The sequence below is a fragment of the Phyllostomus discolor genome, chromosome 4 (assembly GCF_004126475.2).
Source record: "Phyllostomus discolor isolate MPI-MPIP mPhyDis1 chromosome 4, mPhyDis1.pri.v3, whole genome shotgun sequence".
NCBI lineage: Eukaryota > Metazoa > Chordata > Mammalia > Chiroptera > Phyllostomidae > Phyllostomus > Phyllostomus discolor.
In genome coordinates, this window is record NC_040906.2 from 175,879,251 (window position 1) to 175,893,990 (window position 14,740).

The 14,740-nt window shown below is 33.5% G+C and overlaps 1 protein-coding gene across 1 annotated transcript in view; it reads right to left on the bottom strand.

Annotated features, from left to right (window-relative positions):
- Positions 1 to 750: 750 nt before the first annotated feature.
- TBC1D32 (TBC1 domain family member 32) overlaps positions 751 to 14,740 on the bottom strand; it is a 178,045-nt gene continuing 164,055 nt past the window's right edge. Inside the window, exons 33-34 of the mRNA XM_028509899.2 lie at positions 9,843 to 10,031; positions 751 to 2,565 (exon numbers count right to left, since the gene is read on the bottom strand). Of these exons, the coding sequence (XP_028365700.1) occupies positions 2,446 to 2,565; positions 9,843 to 10,031 (309 nt within the window). The 3' untranslated portion in view covers positions 751 to 2,445. The remainder of the gene's footprint in view (positions 2,566 to 9,842; positions 10,032 to 14,740) is intronic.

The following is a 14,740-nucleotide window of genomic DNA, read 5'->3' on the forward strand; positions in this document are numbered from 1 at the left end:
ACACACTTCCAATTCCCATCTTATTTAAGTCCTTTGATCCCATGCCTCCTCTAGCCACCACCCACCCTATCCTTTTTCCCTGTACAGAAATACTCATTGAGAGGGCAGTTACCAGATCTTTCCTCTCAGCATCATTTACACCTGTTCCAACCAAACTTTTGCCCTCACTAACCCATCAAAATTGCTCATCAAAATCACCAGGTCTGTAGGTCAGTTCTCACTTGTCATCCTTATAACTGACTGTATTTTCATAGTTTTAAAATTCTTATCACATGAAGACTGTGGACTCTTGAGTGGAGATGTTGTATCTCAATTTTCCTATCCTGAATAATTAAAAACATTTAATTATATGTGTAATCTTCAAAACATGTCTGTTTAATGAAATGACCAAGGAAATTTCTCTAGTGTCTTGGAAATGAAAGATAAAATTAGCACAGACCATAATTTAATAATCATAAATTTAGATAGAATCCTGTTGGAAAGTTTACATGAATTTCTGAAACTTATTTACCTTCAAGATTCCTTAGATGCTTAGATAGCATAAGAAGACATAACTATAAAGATCACACTTTGAAGCCAGATATTCAAAGATTTACATATGTGCACTTAAATTATTCACAAATTTATTTACATTATATCATAAGATATAGTTTATTACAATAAACCTGTAAAATGTATGAAGTCCCTTCACATAATTAGAAATAAATTTATCCTATGGATTTATACTGTAAATAATTGAAAACGAAACTGAGAGGCAAGACAAGACTGTATTTATTTCTATTCTAAAGAATATTCTTAAAATAAAAGTAGATGCAAAAATAATTCACAGTGTTATCTATACAATAGCTAACATGTAAATAGCTAAAATGTGAAATGCAAGTATTTTATATTTACTTCACCAAATTGCTCACTGTTTTTGTCACTGTTCATAATACATTTATCAAATGAAAACCAAGGCCTTTGGTTCCAGATGAAGTTAATTTTCCAAAATGTGATTGTTATTATCTAGAACTTGCCTCAGTTTCCAATGAAAATCACCAATGGATATTGTAAAACTAAGTTATAGTTTCTTTTCCATTTGTATATCCAATTACCATGTAAGAGATTTAAAAAATATAAAGCTGTAGGTTTCTTAGGACTAATAATAGCAACTCGGGAACAGAATGGAATGAAATGGATCCATAAACATGTATAACTGCTTCTGTGGGAGAGCTTTTCAAAATTGAGTTTGAAAGTACACTAAGTTCAGTGTTTTGGGTCACCGAGGACTCTCTTACTTAACTCATATCAGTGAGAGGTAAAGTGAGCAATATGTCAAACTAACTTGCTCAATTTTCTTTTCTCAACTTTTCTAATGCCCTTTAGGAACACCATTACTGAAAAGCTATTGTTGGTATCTGTAGGATAAAACCTGATTCTGGAAGGCTGGCATTGCAGCAGCCCGGATACCACAGAATTGAAAACTGGATGGCACCAGTTGTTTCATCACACTAAAGGGAAAAATTAGTCTGTGGGTCAGCCATTGGGTGTTGGCAAGGCAAAAAAGCTTCAGAATGGCTTTAGTGGTTGATTTAAAAACTTGTTGAGATTGCTGACTGAAAAATTAACAATTTAATATTTTTACATACTATCTTTCATATATGAAATGTGAGAGTTACAAGAAAATAGACCCTAGAATATTCTATTAATCTCATTGAAGCAGAGATTCTATTTAAATAAAACATAATGTTGGTAATTTAAAATAATTTAGAAATCTATTCTCTTTAATGTTTTCAATTCAGTACAAATCAAATCTATCACCAAGGGTAATGCATAACTAATGAAAGTCAAATTCTTATCAGTATGAAATAACTAATCTATCTTTTAAATGAACCATGTAGAGACTATATTTCACATGAAAAATTATAAATTGATATAGGTATCAAAAGCAATTCCTAGAAATACAATTATGTCTGAGGACAACATTTATTCTACAACTTGCCATGATAAATATGATATTTTAATTTTTCTCCACATGTCAAATACGCAGTTGTGGTTTTGTCTATTTTTCTTTCATGTGCAGACAAAAAATATAAAAAACAAAACAAAAACTTATCCTTGTCTCTAAGGACTTTTTATGGCTAGTCAAAGAATTACTTAATATACTGCTGCTACCTTCTAAACTCATTGGAAAAAATATTTTAATCATCTGGTGAAGGAGGAGATCTAGGTTGGAAATATCTGTTAAATATAAAGAACTGTAAGTAAGCTCAATTTGTTCTAAAACAACCACACAAAACAACAATTTTAAATGAATTCATTTCATGTCAAAAACTGAGTTAACAACTACTTGAATACATCATGATATTACTTAATTTACAGTATTGATTTACAAAGTGTGTATTCACAAAGCGTATGTTGTCATGGACACAGATAGGAAACAATCAAGTCCCTTTGTGTTAGGATCTACGTGCTCTGTGCTCTAATGTTCCGCATGTCTCTCAGCAACACCGGTCGGTAGTTTTGTTCCAAAATTTCCATATATTCAAAGTAATCACTCACTCGAAACCCATGCAGTGCTTCTTCCTGTCAAAAAACATAAAGGGAACAGTTCATTTGCTTGGGTAAAGACACACAATTCTAAGTTAATAAATTTTAAATAGTTGGTGCATCTCTTTTTTCAGTTATAGGCAAGGAATTCCATGTTGCTAGTAGATGTGTAATTGTTTTCTATTTGATAGGCTGTGTGTGCAGACGATGGCAAGAAACCATGTCCCTATGAAACAAGGTTGTGCGTTTTCAAAAGCAAAAATGCTTTACAGCTGACAAAAAAATAAAACAAACTCTTAGATATTTTAGATATCCAAATAAGTCTCAATTAAAGAATGACTGTTTACATTTGTAATTAGTAAAGACCCTAGAGCTTTTCTGGTAAAGAATACTATAATACTGCAAGATACACCTGTTTACAGCAATTGTTCACAAAACCTTCAACAGTCTGAGATTCATAATGTTGGTACGACTCATGTCTGTACTGATTTTGAATTTAATGGTTAGTCTTCCAAGAGAGGCACTCAAAAGTGAAAACAGTAGGGGCATCCATTTAGAATCTTAGTAGCTATTAGGGAATTCTATGACTATTTCTTTTAGAATACTAGCTATGCAGTAGTACCTACCTGTCAAAGTTACCAACAACAGCAGCAACAAAAATCTGCTGGAGGAAGCTTATGCTTGACTCTGTAATAAGTATTATGTTAGTTTTGGAGGTTACAAAAAATTGGTATAATTCATGCCTTTCTGGAGATTATAGTTTAAAGGTAAAATTACTAGAAGAAGAAGAAGAAGAAGAAGGGAGGGAGACGGGAACAGAGAGTCTATTCAAACAAATAAATGAAAGATGAGTTTCCAAAACTATGGAAAGAGCTAGATCCTCAAATCCAAAAAGCAAACAGAACACCTAATTACCTCAATCCAAAAAGGCCTTCTCCATGCACATTGTATTAAAACTGTCAAAAATTATTGACAAAGAATTTTCAAGGCAGCCAGGGAAGAGAAGAAAGTAGCCTATACAAGAATGCCCACTAGGTTATCATCAAACTTCTTACGAGAAACTCTACAAGCCAGAAGAGAGTTGAACCAGCCAAATGGGAGATGATATTTTCTAACAGCAGCTCTGACAAGGGGTTAATATCCAAAATACTCATATATAAAGAACTCATACAACTCACCACCAAACTATCCAATTAAAAAATGGGCAGAGGACGAACAGATATATGAAAAGATGCCCAACTTCACTAGCTATTAGGGAAATGCGAATTAAAACTATGATGAGACACCACCTCACACCTGTTAGAATGGCTTTTATCAACAAGGCAAGCAATTACAAGTGTTGGAGAGGTTGTGGAGAAAAAGAAACCCTCATTCACTTCTGGTGGGTATGTGAACTGGTACAGTCACTATGGAAATCAGCATAGCAGTCCTCAAAAAATTAAGGAGAGGTACCACAGCAGCCAGAAATCCATTTCTGGGTATTTACTAGAAAAAAACTTGAAAATATTTATTTGCAAAAATAAGTATGCCCTGATATTCACTGTAGCACTATTTATGTGGCCATGGCATGGAAACATTCGAAGTGTCCTTTGATAGAGGACTGGATAAAGATGATGTGGTACATATATACTATGGAATACTATTCAGCCATAAGAAAAGATGAAATACTGCCATTGGTGACAACATGGATGGACCTTGAGAATATTATAGTAAGGAAAGCAAGTCCATCAGAAAAAACTAAGAACCACATGATTTCACCCATATGTGGAACAGAAAAATGAAACTCACAGACATAGACAACAGTGTGGCGGTTACCAGATGGAAGCGGGGTTTGAAGGATAGTAAAGGGTTAGGATTAGGGTTAGTAAAGGGTAAAGGGGACCAAATAAATATATGATGTTGCAAGACAATTTGAATTTGAGTGGTGGGCACACAATGTAATATACATATCATGTATCATAGAAATGTATACTTGAAACCTATATAGTCTTATTAACTAATATCACAAGGAAAAGAGTAGGGTAAGTCCCTTTGAGTGGGTTATATTGGAATAAAGAATTGATTCTCATTAATAATCATCAGGAAGTAATAGAAAATAAATGTTTATCACAAAAGTTGTAGAATTTACTGTATACTGAGGTCATTTAACAAACTATTTGTGTTAATGTCAAATTTTACATAAGAAGCAACAAATCATATCACAATAGTCACATGAGAGAAGGAGTTTTGTGAACACATGTCTGCTCTTCACCCTTCCTAGACATGAACTTTTGCATGTTGTGTCTGACCTGGAGTATGAAAAAGAACCTTCTTATCTGATTTAAGGGGTAGAAACACAACCTGCAAGTAACACTACTTCTAGGACATCTGTCCTGGAATACTTGGTGAAATCAGAAATTCTTGGAAGTCATATCTCCAAAACTTTTGAATCCTAATTTTGGCATACTGGATTCAAGCTTCAAAGTTAACAATTTTACATACTCTAAAAGTTTTGAGCTCCTTGAGAATTTGTACTGAAATCTGACAACTCAGTACTCTGTCATGAAAATTCCATCTTAACTGGTCTGGGAAGGAATCTAGACAAATCAATTTTAATAAGTTCCCTTGTTATTCTTAGGACTAAGAAAGTTTAAATAGATGTGTAGTTCTGGATAAAATATGAAGTTTTTAAATATTTAGGATACAGTAAGTGGTTCCTAAAAATTTTTAACTCAGCTGAAGAGTTCATGGGCATATGTAATGACTAGGAAGATGATTTAATCTTGGCTGGGTACACAAAGAAATAGACCTTGATCAGATACAATGTAAATGAATGTTCCTGACATAGAATTGGACATAATACCTGTTCCTGACATAATACTTGGTGACATAACGCCAGGTATTACTATGATATCAAATACTAAGATATCTTGGAGCAGGAGGGGAAAAAATGGGAGCAACAGTTTATAGTCTAGCTATGGACTTGGTAGAAAACAGTTTCTTTTATTGTATTCTCTATATGTCTTATTTCTTAAGAACAAAGAGATAGATGGGAGAGGCATGTAACAGGAATGTAGAAATGCAAAAAAAAAAAATTAAGTGTGCCACAAGATGATGTTTTAGAAGTACTTTATAAATATCATCTCATTTTATTCCTCAACAACCTAATGTAATAAGGTATTATTTCATGCCCATTCATACAAATGAAAAAACTGAGGCATAGAGAGGCTAAGCAACATTCCCCAGCTTACAGTTAGTGAAAGACAGAGCCAGAATTCAGGTGACCTCAACTTATATTATGTCCTGCATATAAAGGACAATGCAGGAAATATCAGTATATCTGTAAACCACAGTTGACAAAGTACTGAACATGTTTCATCTATCCCCTCAGAGACTGAACTGTTTTTATTATTATGTACACTTTTGTTTTTCAAATCTTAGCATTCAATTGATTTCTCCGTCTAATCACCATTTCTTAGCCTGTCAACATGTTCTGGAGCAACAGCTGCAACAGCAACACACACACAAAATTCCTCTTGACAATTAACTGGTTGGGTTGAAATTAATCTGATTTTTTCATAATTATAAATCGATTTTGCCATAATAGGCAAGAATATGCAAGGCTTAGCTGAGGCATTTTAATTAAGTATTTTGAGCCTTCACAGCCTTTCACTGGAAGGCAATTCTTTTCCTAGCCTGGCATTTCAGTGACATTTGTCCCCAGGTTGAATTCACAAACTAAAAATCAAGATCACTGCCAGCCTATTAGCATGCTAGAGAGGGATGAATACAGCCAGCCAGCTAAAACAGAGGGTCCTCTGAAATTACTATTAAACTAACTCTCACCAAACATGTGTCTGTATCTGTGTCTTCTGTGTGTTTGTGTGTGAGTGTGAGTGTGTGTGTGGGAGAGAGACAGGAGGGGAGAGAATGACTGCATTACCAAAAAAACAACTTTAGACTTTCAAGCGTGCTAAGATATTTGAGAATATTTATTTTGTTGGATGTTTATCTCTCTGGAAGTTTGATGCCTCCAGATTTTCTGAACCATCATCTGTCACAGATAAAAATGTTCAGAATCCCAAGAACAAGGACTAAGCTTGCCTTCAGCATGCCTTCAGAAGCTGCCACCTAGCTCAGTACTAATGTATTAATCACCTTAGTGTGGGAATAATGCACTTAGCTGCTCAGTTATCCAACCCACATTTTTGTTGTGTCTGCAAATATGGTGAAAAACTCAGACCATACCTTGCTTATATCAACTTATGATATTCATCTAATCTATCATTTAGTGGTTTAATAAACAGAGAAAAAATACTTTTGTTTGTTGTTTTGCTTTTTAGTAAACCTGGGCTGTCCACTAGTGTTCACCACCTTCTGGTCTAAGAAATTCCAAGTAGTCTTTGAAATATATTGACTGATCATAAAGAATCATCCAGTGGGCTATTACAAGGGTAGACAATGAGTCTAGTCTCTCAACTAACTGATTTACGATAGTGAACTGAAACCCAAATGAAGACACGTGGGTTGGTATTTTCTTTAAGCTTCTATCATGCCACTTTCTGTCAATACATGAAACTTAACCCAGGAAGAGAATTCATATTTTCAGTCTTCTGGAACCACCTCATCTGAAGTTGCTCAGGATAACTGATACTTGTGAAACACTTATGTTTATGGTTTTTCAACATTTTGGAAACTAATTCAATTGGGCCTAATTATTTGAACTTATTTACAAGTCAGATGTTTGTTTTATCTACTTTTATATAATAATTCAATTTCCTTTTAAAAAGTAGTTTTATTACCAAAGAAGTATGAGCCCATTCTTCAAAAACAAAAAAGTCCACATAAATATGTGCAAATATATAAAACAAGTAAAAGTTTCCTACTCTACTTCATCTCCTTTCTTCTCAGAGGCAATCATTATTAAATATGTTGAGTCAGGGAATAAAATATAATTTAAAAGGATATTATTATGGATGTGACAGGTCTAACATGGAGAATTGTTAACAAGTTTTTTTTTTTCTCTCTCTTAGTACAATGCTGAGATTTTGGGTCAGAAAGAATAAAACATAATTTCAAAGGTTTAATCCCTATAACTATAGTTAAATAAGTAATTTGTAAATCATATAGCTATTCCTGACTTCAGGGATCTTCTGAGGGCTATATAAAAATTACTTTATTAACCAGAATCCCATCACTGGTGAATGTCAATAAGTGGAACATGGTATACATAAACTTATGTACTCTGCAAATGAAACAAGACTTAATAGAGCAGCTAAAGGGTTATGTAAATACATATTTAAATAAACTACACTAGAATTTATCTCACAAAAAGAAAACTGCCCACAAAAAGAGATCAGTGAGGTTGACACCACGTGCTGAAAAGCAAACAAAAAGTGAAGTGAAGTCAGTATTCGAGGGGCATTTTTCTAATCTCTCAGATGACTGCAAACAGCAGGAGTAAGAAGTAAGGTTTGTTCCAGGACAAGTACTAACAATTAATTCTTTGCCAGCACGTCCTTAATTTGGATTTAAACCAATTCAATTAAAATTTTAGTGATTTAAATAAGACTTAGTTGGTAAAGATAATGTTTTCCCCCCATTTAAAAACTGTTTAATTTTAAATTGATAGCATTATGCCTAGAGCACAATAGAGTCTGGGACACATTTAAGGAGGTCACGATTTGCAAACTCCATCACAATGTTCCTGTCATTATTGAAGAAAGAGATGAAACTGAATAATCACCACTGTTATCAGATTTAAAGATGATGAATATGAAGACACCCTTCTGGCAGGAAGGGGCATACGTGACAATCATTTGAAGAATTTAGTAATGATTGTTATTCAATGTGAATAAAACTAAATTCATTCACCTTTCCCTTTATATTTATTTACAGTCTTTGTTTATTCTATCAACAAGTATTTATTGAGCACCTACTATGTACTGGGTACTGTTCCAGGCACTGAAAATACATTAGTTAACAATATAGACAAAATCAAGTTCTTGTGGTGCTTACCCATTATACTGGGGAAGAGTGACAAAAATACATATAAAACAATTTCAGCTAGTGAAAAACACTGTAAGAAAAACTAAAGTAGGATAAAAGATTAGAGAATTATTGGTTAGGGATACACAAATATAAGAGTTTGGGGAAATTTCACACTCTGAAACCTCTATAAATGACCATGCAGCTGACAAAAATATCCCTTACTGAAAAATAATTCATATTTTGCCCTCAACATAATTCCCATTTACTTAACCACCCCTGTACTACAAATGCCCTTTTGCAGGTCATTTTTTTTCTACCTAAGTTTTTCTCCTACATGTCCAATCATTGTCTTGGTATACTTTTTCATTATGATTTTTTCTAAAACCATAATTCCAGTAATATATGTAGGAAATTTGAGACCTTTTGAATTCTGTACTTACAAAATAAAAGTTCTTGATAGTTTGGCAATCTTAAATAATCAATGACATTTATTTACAGAAAATCATCATTAAATGAAAAATAACTCAGACAATATGTAATGGTAAAGAAATACAGATGAAATTCCTTTACACAGAAATTAGTCATTGACTAGAGAAAAATTAGCAAACGCCAGATATGGATGTTGGTGTACAGAAGTCAATGTGTGCCTGTGGGGAGGGAAACGCACTTAAATCCAGGAAAGATTTTAACTTAAAACAGAGTTGGACAGCCACCACAAATTGCACACAGGGATGTATTTATATATCATACATTTCCTAAAGTCCAGAGCTTCGAAAGTCTTATTATTGTGAACAAAAAGGTAACCAACTATGTCTTGTTTTAAAATATTAACTTATATATCGTAATGACTTTTTAAAAAGCATATTATGATAGAATAATATTTTAAGAAAACCTTTTACAAAAATTAGAAGTTTAGAAAAACATAGAATATGAAGGTATAATAAGTTGTATTAAATGTTTTTTTTAAAAGTACCAAACCTCTGTATTAACACAGTAACTTGAACTTGGACTAAAAATAAGATATAGAATATAAAAACAATAAGCCTCCTTTGGCATAGCACACTAACTAAAAGCAAAGTTCTGGATCCAGACAGCCTAACTTCACATTCCAGCTCCATCACTCTCTACTTGTATAATTTTGGGCAATTTAATAATTTTGGGCAATTTACTTAATTTGGTGGCTCAGTTTCCTCATCTCTAACATGAGGATGATAATAGTACCTTCCTTCAAAGGTAGTTTTTAGGATTAGATGACTGTCTGGAAAAATATCATTCATTAAGCACCCCATCAAACTTACCTATTAAATCTTAACCATTTTCCCTTTAGATATAAAGACACTTACTTTTAGAAAAACCTGCAGATCTTGAGTCTGAGTGTGCTGTAGAATGTCTTGTTGCAGATGTCTGAATATAGCTATACAGATATACACTTGATAATCAGGACCAAGGAAAACACAAGTGGCAATATAATGGCAGATTTCTATCCAATCTAAATAATTCCAAAAACATTGAGTTATCCATTGCAGACAAATCTAGAAAAAAAAAAGTCAGTTCATTAGAAAGTTTGTAACACCATTATTTGATTTCCAAAAAACAATAACTAATAATACATACAAAACCAATGAAGAGCTTAGCATTCAATGAAAATGGAAAAACATTCTGCATCTGAGTCTAACCAGGATGCTTCATCTATTTACTCAGTGCGTGAGGAAACTGTCATGTCCTTGGGACTCAGGACATGGGGTCAACTGATGCTGCTCACACTGCTCAAATACCTATTGCTCAATGCCTTCTCTGCTTGTCTTGTCTTCCTACTGATAACACCAGTCTGCTCTCTACAGATACTATTTTAAATCAGAAACGGAAGTTTCTTCCTGTCCCACCTATAATCACAGATGTGTAATTATGCAGATGACAGATTGCTAAATGTTACATTAATGCAAATGGACTCTTGCTGAATCAGAAAACAATTTAAACCAAACAGAATTATGTAACATAAAACCTGAGAGCTAATGTAGAGAATATTTAAAAATGAGACTTTAAAAACAATAATTTTTGTTACTTTTTGAATCACATTTGTTCAGATTATAAAAGAGATGGATGTCCATTGTGGAAAAATAGTAAAGCTTAAGAAAAAGAAAACAATCACACAGAGATTAACATTGTTAACATTTTGGTACATTAATGTTATAAATTGAATTGTGTATTCCTGCAAAAAGCATGTCTGAGTCCTAACACCAGTACTTGTGAATGTGACATTATTTGGAAACAGGATCCCTATAGAAGTAATCAAGTTAAAATGAGGTCATTAGGGTGAACCCTATTCCGATATTGACCAGCAACCATATGAAAAGAGGAAATTTGGACAAAGAGAGACACACACAGAGGGAAGATGTTGGAAAGTCACACACAGAAAACGTCACACATGAAGAAAGATGACTGATCTATCTACAAGCCAAGAAAAAATCTAAGGCTACTGGAAACTAGGAAAGAAACACCAAACTTTACCCCTCATATGTTCAGAGGGTACACATCCTTGCCAACACTTTGATTTTGATTTCTGGCTTCCAAAATTGTGAGACAGTACATTTCTGTCATTTTAAGCAGCCTAGTTTATAATACCACAGTCTTGGGAAATCAAGGCAATTAACTGGTTTCCAATATTTCAGTTTTCATTAATGAGCAACACATTACCACTGAAGAAAGGCTTCTTTAATTGAACCTGTCTTTTCCTATAGTTTTATGGCTTAGGGGGGTAGGAACAGATGTGGTAGCTTATATCAATTTATCATAAACACAAAAGATACAGATACAATTTTTCTTTTGTTGTATCATTTTGTTCTTTTAAAAATATATTCTTGAAGAGTTTCCAAAATTTGTTTTTATATCCTGGATTCAATTTTTGGGGATGCTGATTCTGCTTTTAACTGCCTTTAATGTGGCATGTTAGTTTACCAGGGCTGCTATGACAGAGTACTGGAGACTGGGCAACTCAAACAACAGGACTCTATCTTCCCACCATTCTGGAGAAGTCCAAAATCACGGTGTTGGCCGGGCTGGTTTCTTCTGAGGCCTATCTCTTTGGCTTATAGATGGCAGCCTTCTTTCATATTTTCACATGGTCTTTCCTCTACATGTCTGTGTACAAATATGCTATTCTTATAAGGACACCACTCCTACTGGATTAAGGCACACCCGAATGACTTCGTTTTTACACAATTACCACCTTTAAAGACCTTATATCTAAGTAGTCATCTGCTGAGGGTTAGAACTTCAACAGATGAATGTGGAGGGACACAATTCAGCCTGTACTAGATGGTATCATTGCATTTTTGTTTTCCATACATCATGACTCATGTCAGCCATTAACCCTTAAATGTCAGCCGTTATGGACACATCTTTGCATCTCCTGCTCATATTTCCTGTTTCATTACTGATAATGTCAACTCTATAAGACCAAATATTTTCTACTGTTTTTTCTTGTAATTCTGTCCTCAGGTATAAAATTTTCCTTTACAAAATCAGGGTCCTTTCTACTATGCTTCAAATCTTTTCATAGAGCTCATTAAATAACTTAGTATCGACTTAAAATATGTCTACAAATGTATAATATTTGTCAATAGGCAGGATATATTTCATTTCCTTTGGTGCCAACTTTACTGTTCACTTGACTTTGATAGGATTCTTTCCCCAGACCTCAACCTGGAGGGCCAGTTGGCATGCAGAGTTCATTACCAAACTTCTACTGCCCACCAAATATCCACATGATGTGGCTCAACTGGACTGCAGAGAAAAAAATGCCTCCTCTCCCACTTGACTAGATAGGTTGGAGGATTTAATGGTTCTTAGACTGAAAGCCATACTTTTCGTTCCTTTAAAGCACTGTTGCCAGCATACTCTCTGTCTCTGTTGCTGCAGCTACTAATGCCAATCAATTTAAGAGTGGGTTGTGTTAATGAAAATGAGAATCTCTGGATGAATGAAGGAGAAACACCTGAAGAGTAGAAAGTAGTACAAATAATCTCTGCAGCCAGAGAGAGCAGTTCCCAGGTGTGAGTTTCAGGGATTAGCAAGGAGACAAAGATGAAAGGGGTCACAGGCTCTGTCCATCCTTTTCTAGTTGGCCTTACTTTTCTATGGGTTGAACAGTGAGAAACTACTGCTCACAGACTCATTTTAACCTTTAAATCTACCTACCAACTTTATATGTTCCAACAAATATATCTGAAGTTACAATGTATGTAGAGAGACAGTTATCCATCTGCCTTTACCCAGATTGGTTAAAAGAAAATCACCCCAGAATCTAACTAATAACCCCAGTAATAACTAATTCCAGAACCTGCAATTAGTTATTTATTATATAGTTTCTAATACTGTTGCAATTTTCTGGCATTTACATAAATTCAAGCATTGTTTTCTTCCATTTAATGGAGATATATAGCTGTATTGGGAAATCTAGGAAAGGAAAATGAGAAAAAACTGAAAGCACTTTGAAAATATATATGCTATGTATATGTTATTCTATAACAAAGATACAGATGTCTAGTATTCAACTAAAAATATTTATTGAGTATCTAATATACAAGATTATAATTTTTAAGTGAACAAAAGGTCCCTGTTCTCAGGGACTTTACACTTAAAGGGAAGGCATGCATTTTTTAAAGAATTTGACCCTCCTGACTTGGCAGAAATTATAACTCCTATTGTTATTATATATATGAGATACTTAGGAATTATTAAATTGTAATAGAATTCTAAAACATTATTCCCCTGGTAGAGTGCTGAACTATGAGTCACAATTTTTAATCCTTGAGCAAGTAACTTTTTCATCTTTATAAAATGCGAGGGTCTGCAAACCAGCTGATGGTCCGGCATTCTCACAGGACAAAGGAAGTAGTAAGTGTCCAATTAGGCAGGATAAACTCTTTCTTTAACATTTTTATTACGTAATTTTAAAAATACGTATATATGAAAATTGTATAGGAACCAGATCTAACAGAGCTTCAAAATTTTGATTAGTTGATAGGTTCCAAGTCCATTTTCCTCTATAGGTTCCCTCTCTTTAGTGGCTATAAGTTTTGTCTTTGATTATTTTAAAACACATTGAAAAATCTTAGTTATCAATGGTATCAACATAATTTTTCATTTCATTTATCATGCAAGAAAAAATAATCTCAGAATAATAATACCAATCCTACCACGAACAATGTGATTACTCAAAACGCAGCATTTTTCCTGTTCTCTTGTCATCAGATGGCACGTCACTAAGCATGTACAGTCAAATGGCAGCGCTTTAAAGTGCTTCCCATGGGCTTAGCCCATCGAGTGGGTGCTATCAGGTTCACCTGTTCAGTGTGACTGTATGTTCCTAATTTATTCCGTTGGTTATTTATATGTACTTATGGTATTACATAAAATATTAAAATGATTTGAAAGTAAAAATATGAAGCAAGGAATATTTCCTGGTTTTTCAGCTCATTCCTTCTCTATCATAAAAGCCAACATTGTTAAAATATGTACACTTATTCATGTTTTTAATATAAGCACATTCGAATCCCACCTTTTCTTATATAAATGATAACATAACACAAATTCTTTTCCTCCACCTTTTTCTCACTTAACAAAAAGATCCCATATATCATTCCACGACAATATACAAAGATAGTTTTCACTCATCTTTACAATTGCATAGTATTCCACTGTGGATAAAACATTATTTATTCAACCAAATCCCTATTCATAGACATCTTCATTGTTTCTAGTCATTTGCTACTATAAATTGTGCTATAAAAACATATTTGTATGGATTTATTTTCAAAATTTTCTCAATGTATCCTGGGATAGACTTCTATAAACAACATTGCTGGGTTAATGAGTAAATGCACATGTGATTTGGCTAGAAATTGCCAAACTCCTTCTTATACATCTCAAAAATATGCAATATTATATATTTTTAAAAAGCAGTTAAGTCCTCATATTTGTTGAAAAAATAGTCATTTATAAAATGGTTTACAAAGAAAGTGAAACAAACTTTTGTTTTTATAGTAAACCAATGTTCTTTAGACCTAATTATACTTTAAGACACTTAAATGGCTTTTTTAGGTTTATAAGGAAGAAAAATCACTTGTACAATATATGTCCAAATGTACCATAGCCTTCCTAGGAAATTTTCTCTTTAATCATACTTAAGCTTATGCCAAAGAACATTAAGATGCAACACTGAGATAAACATAATTATTTT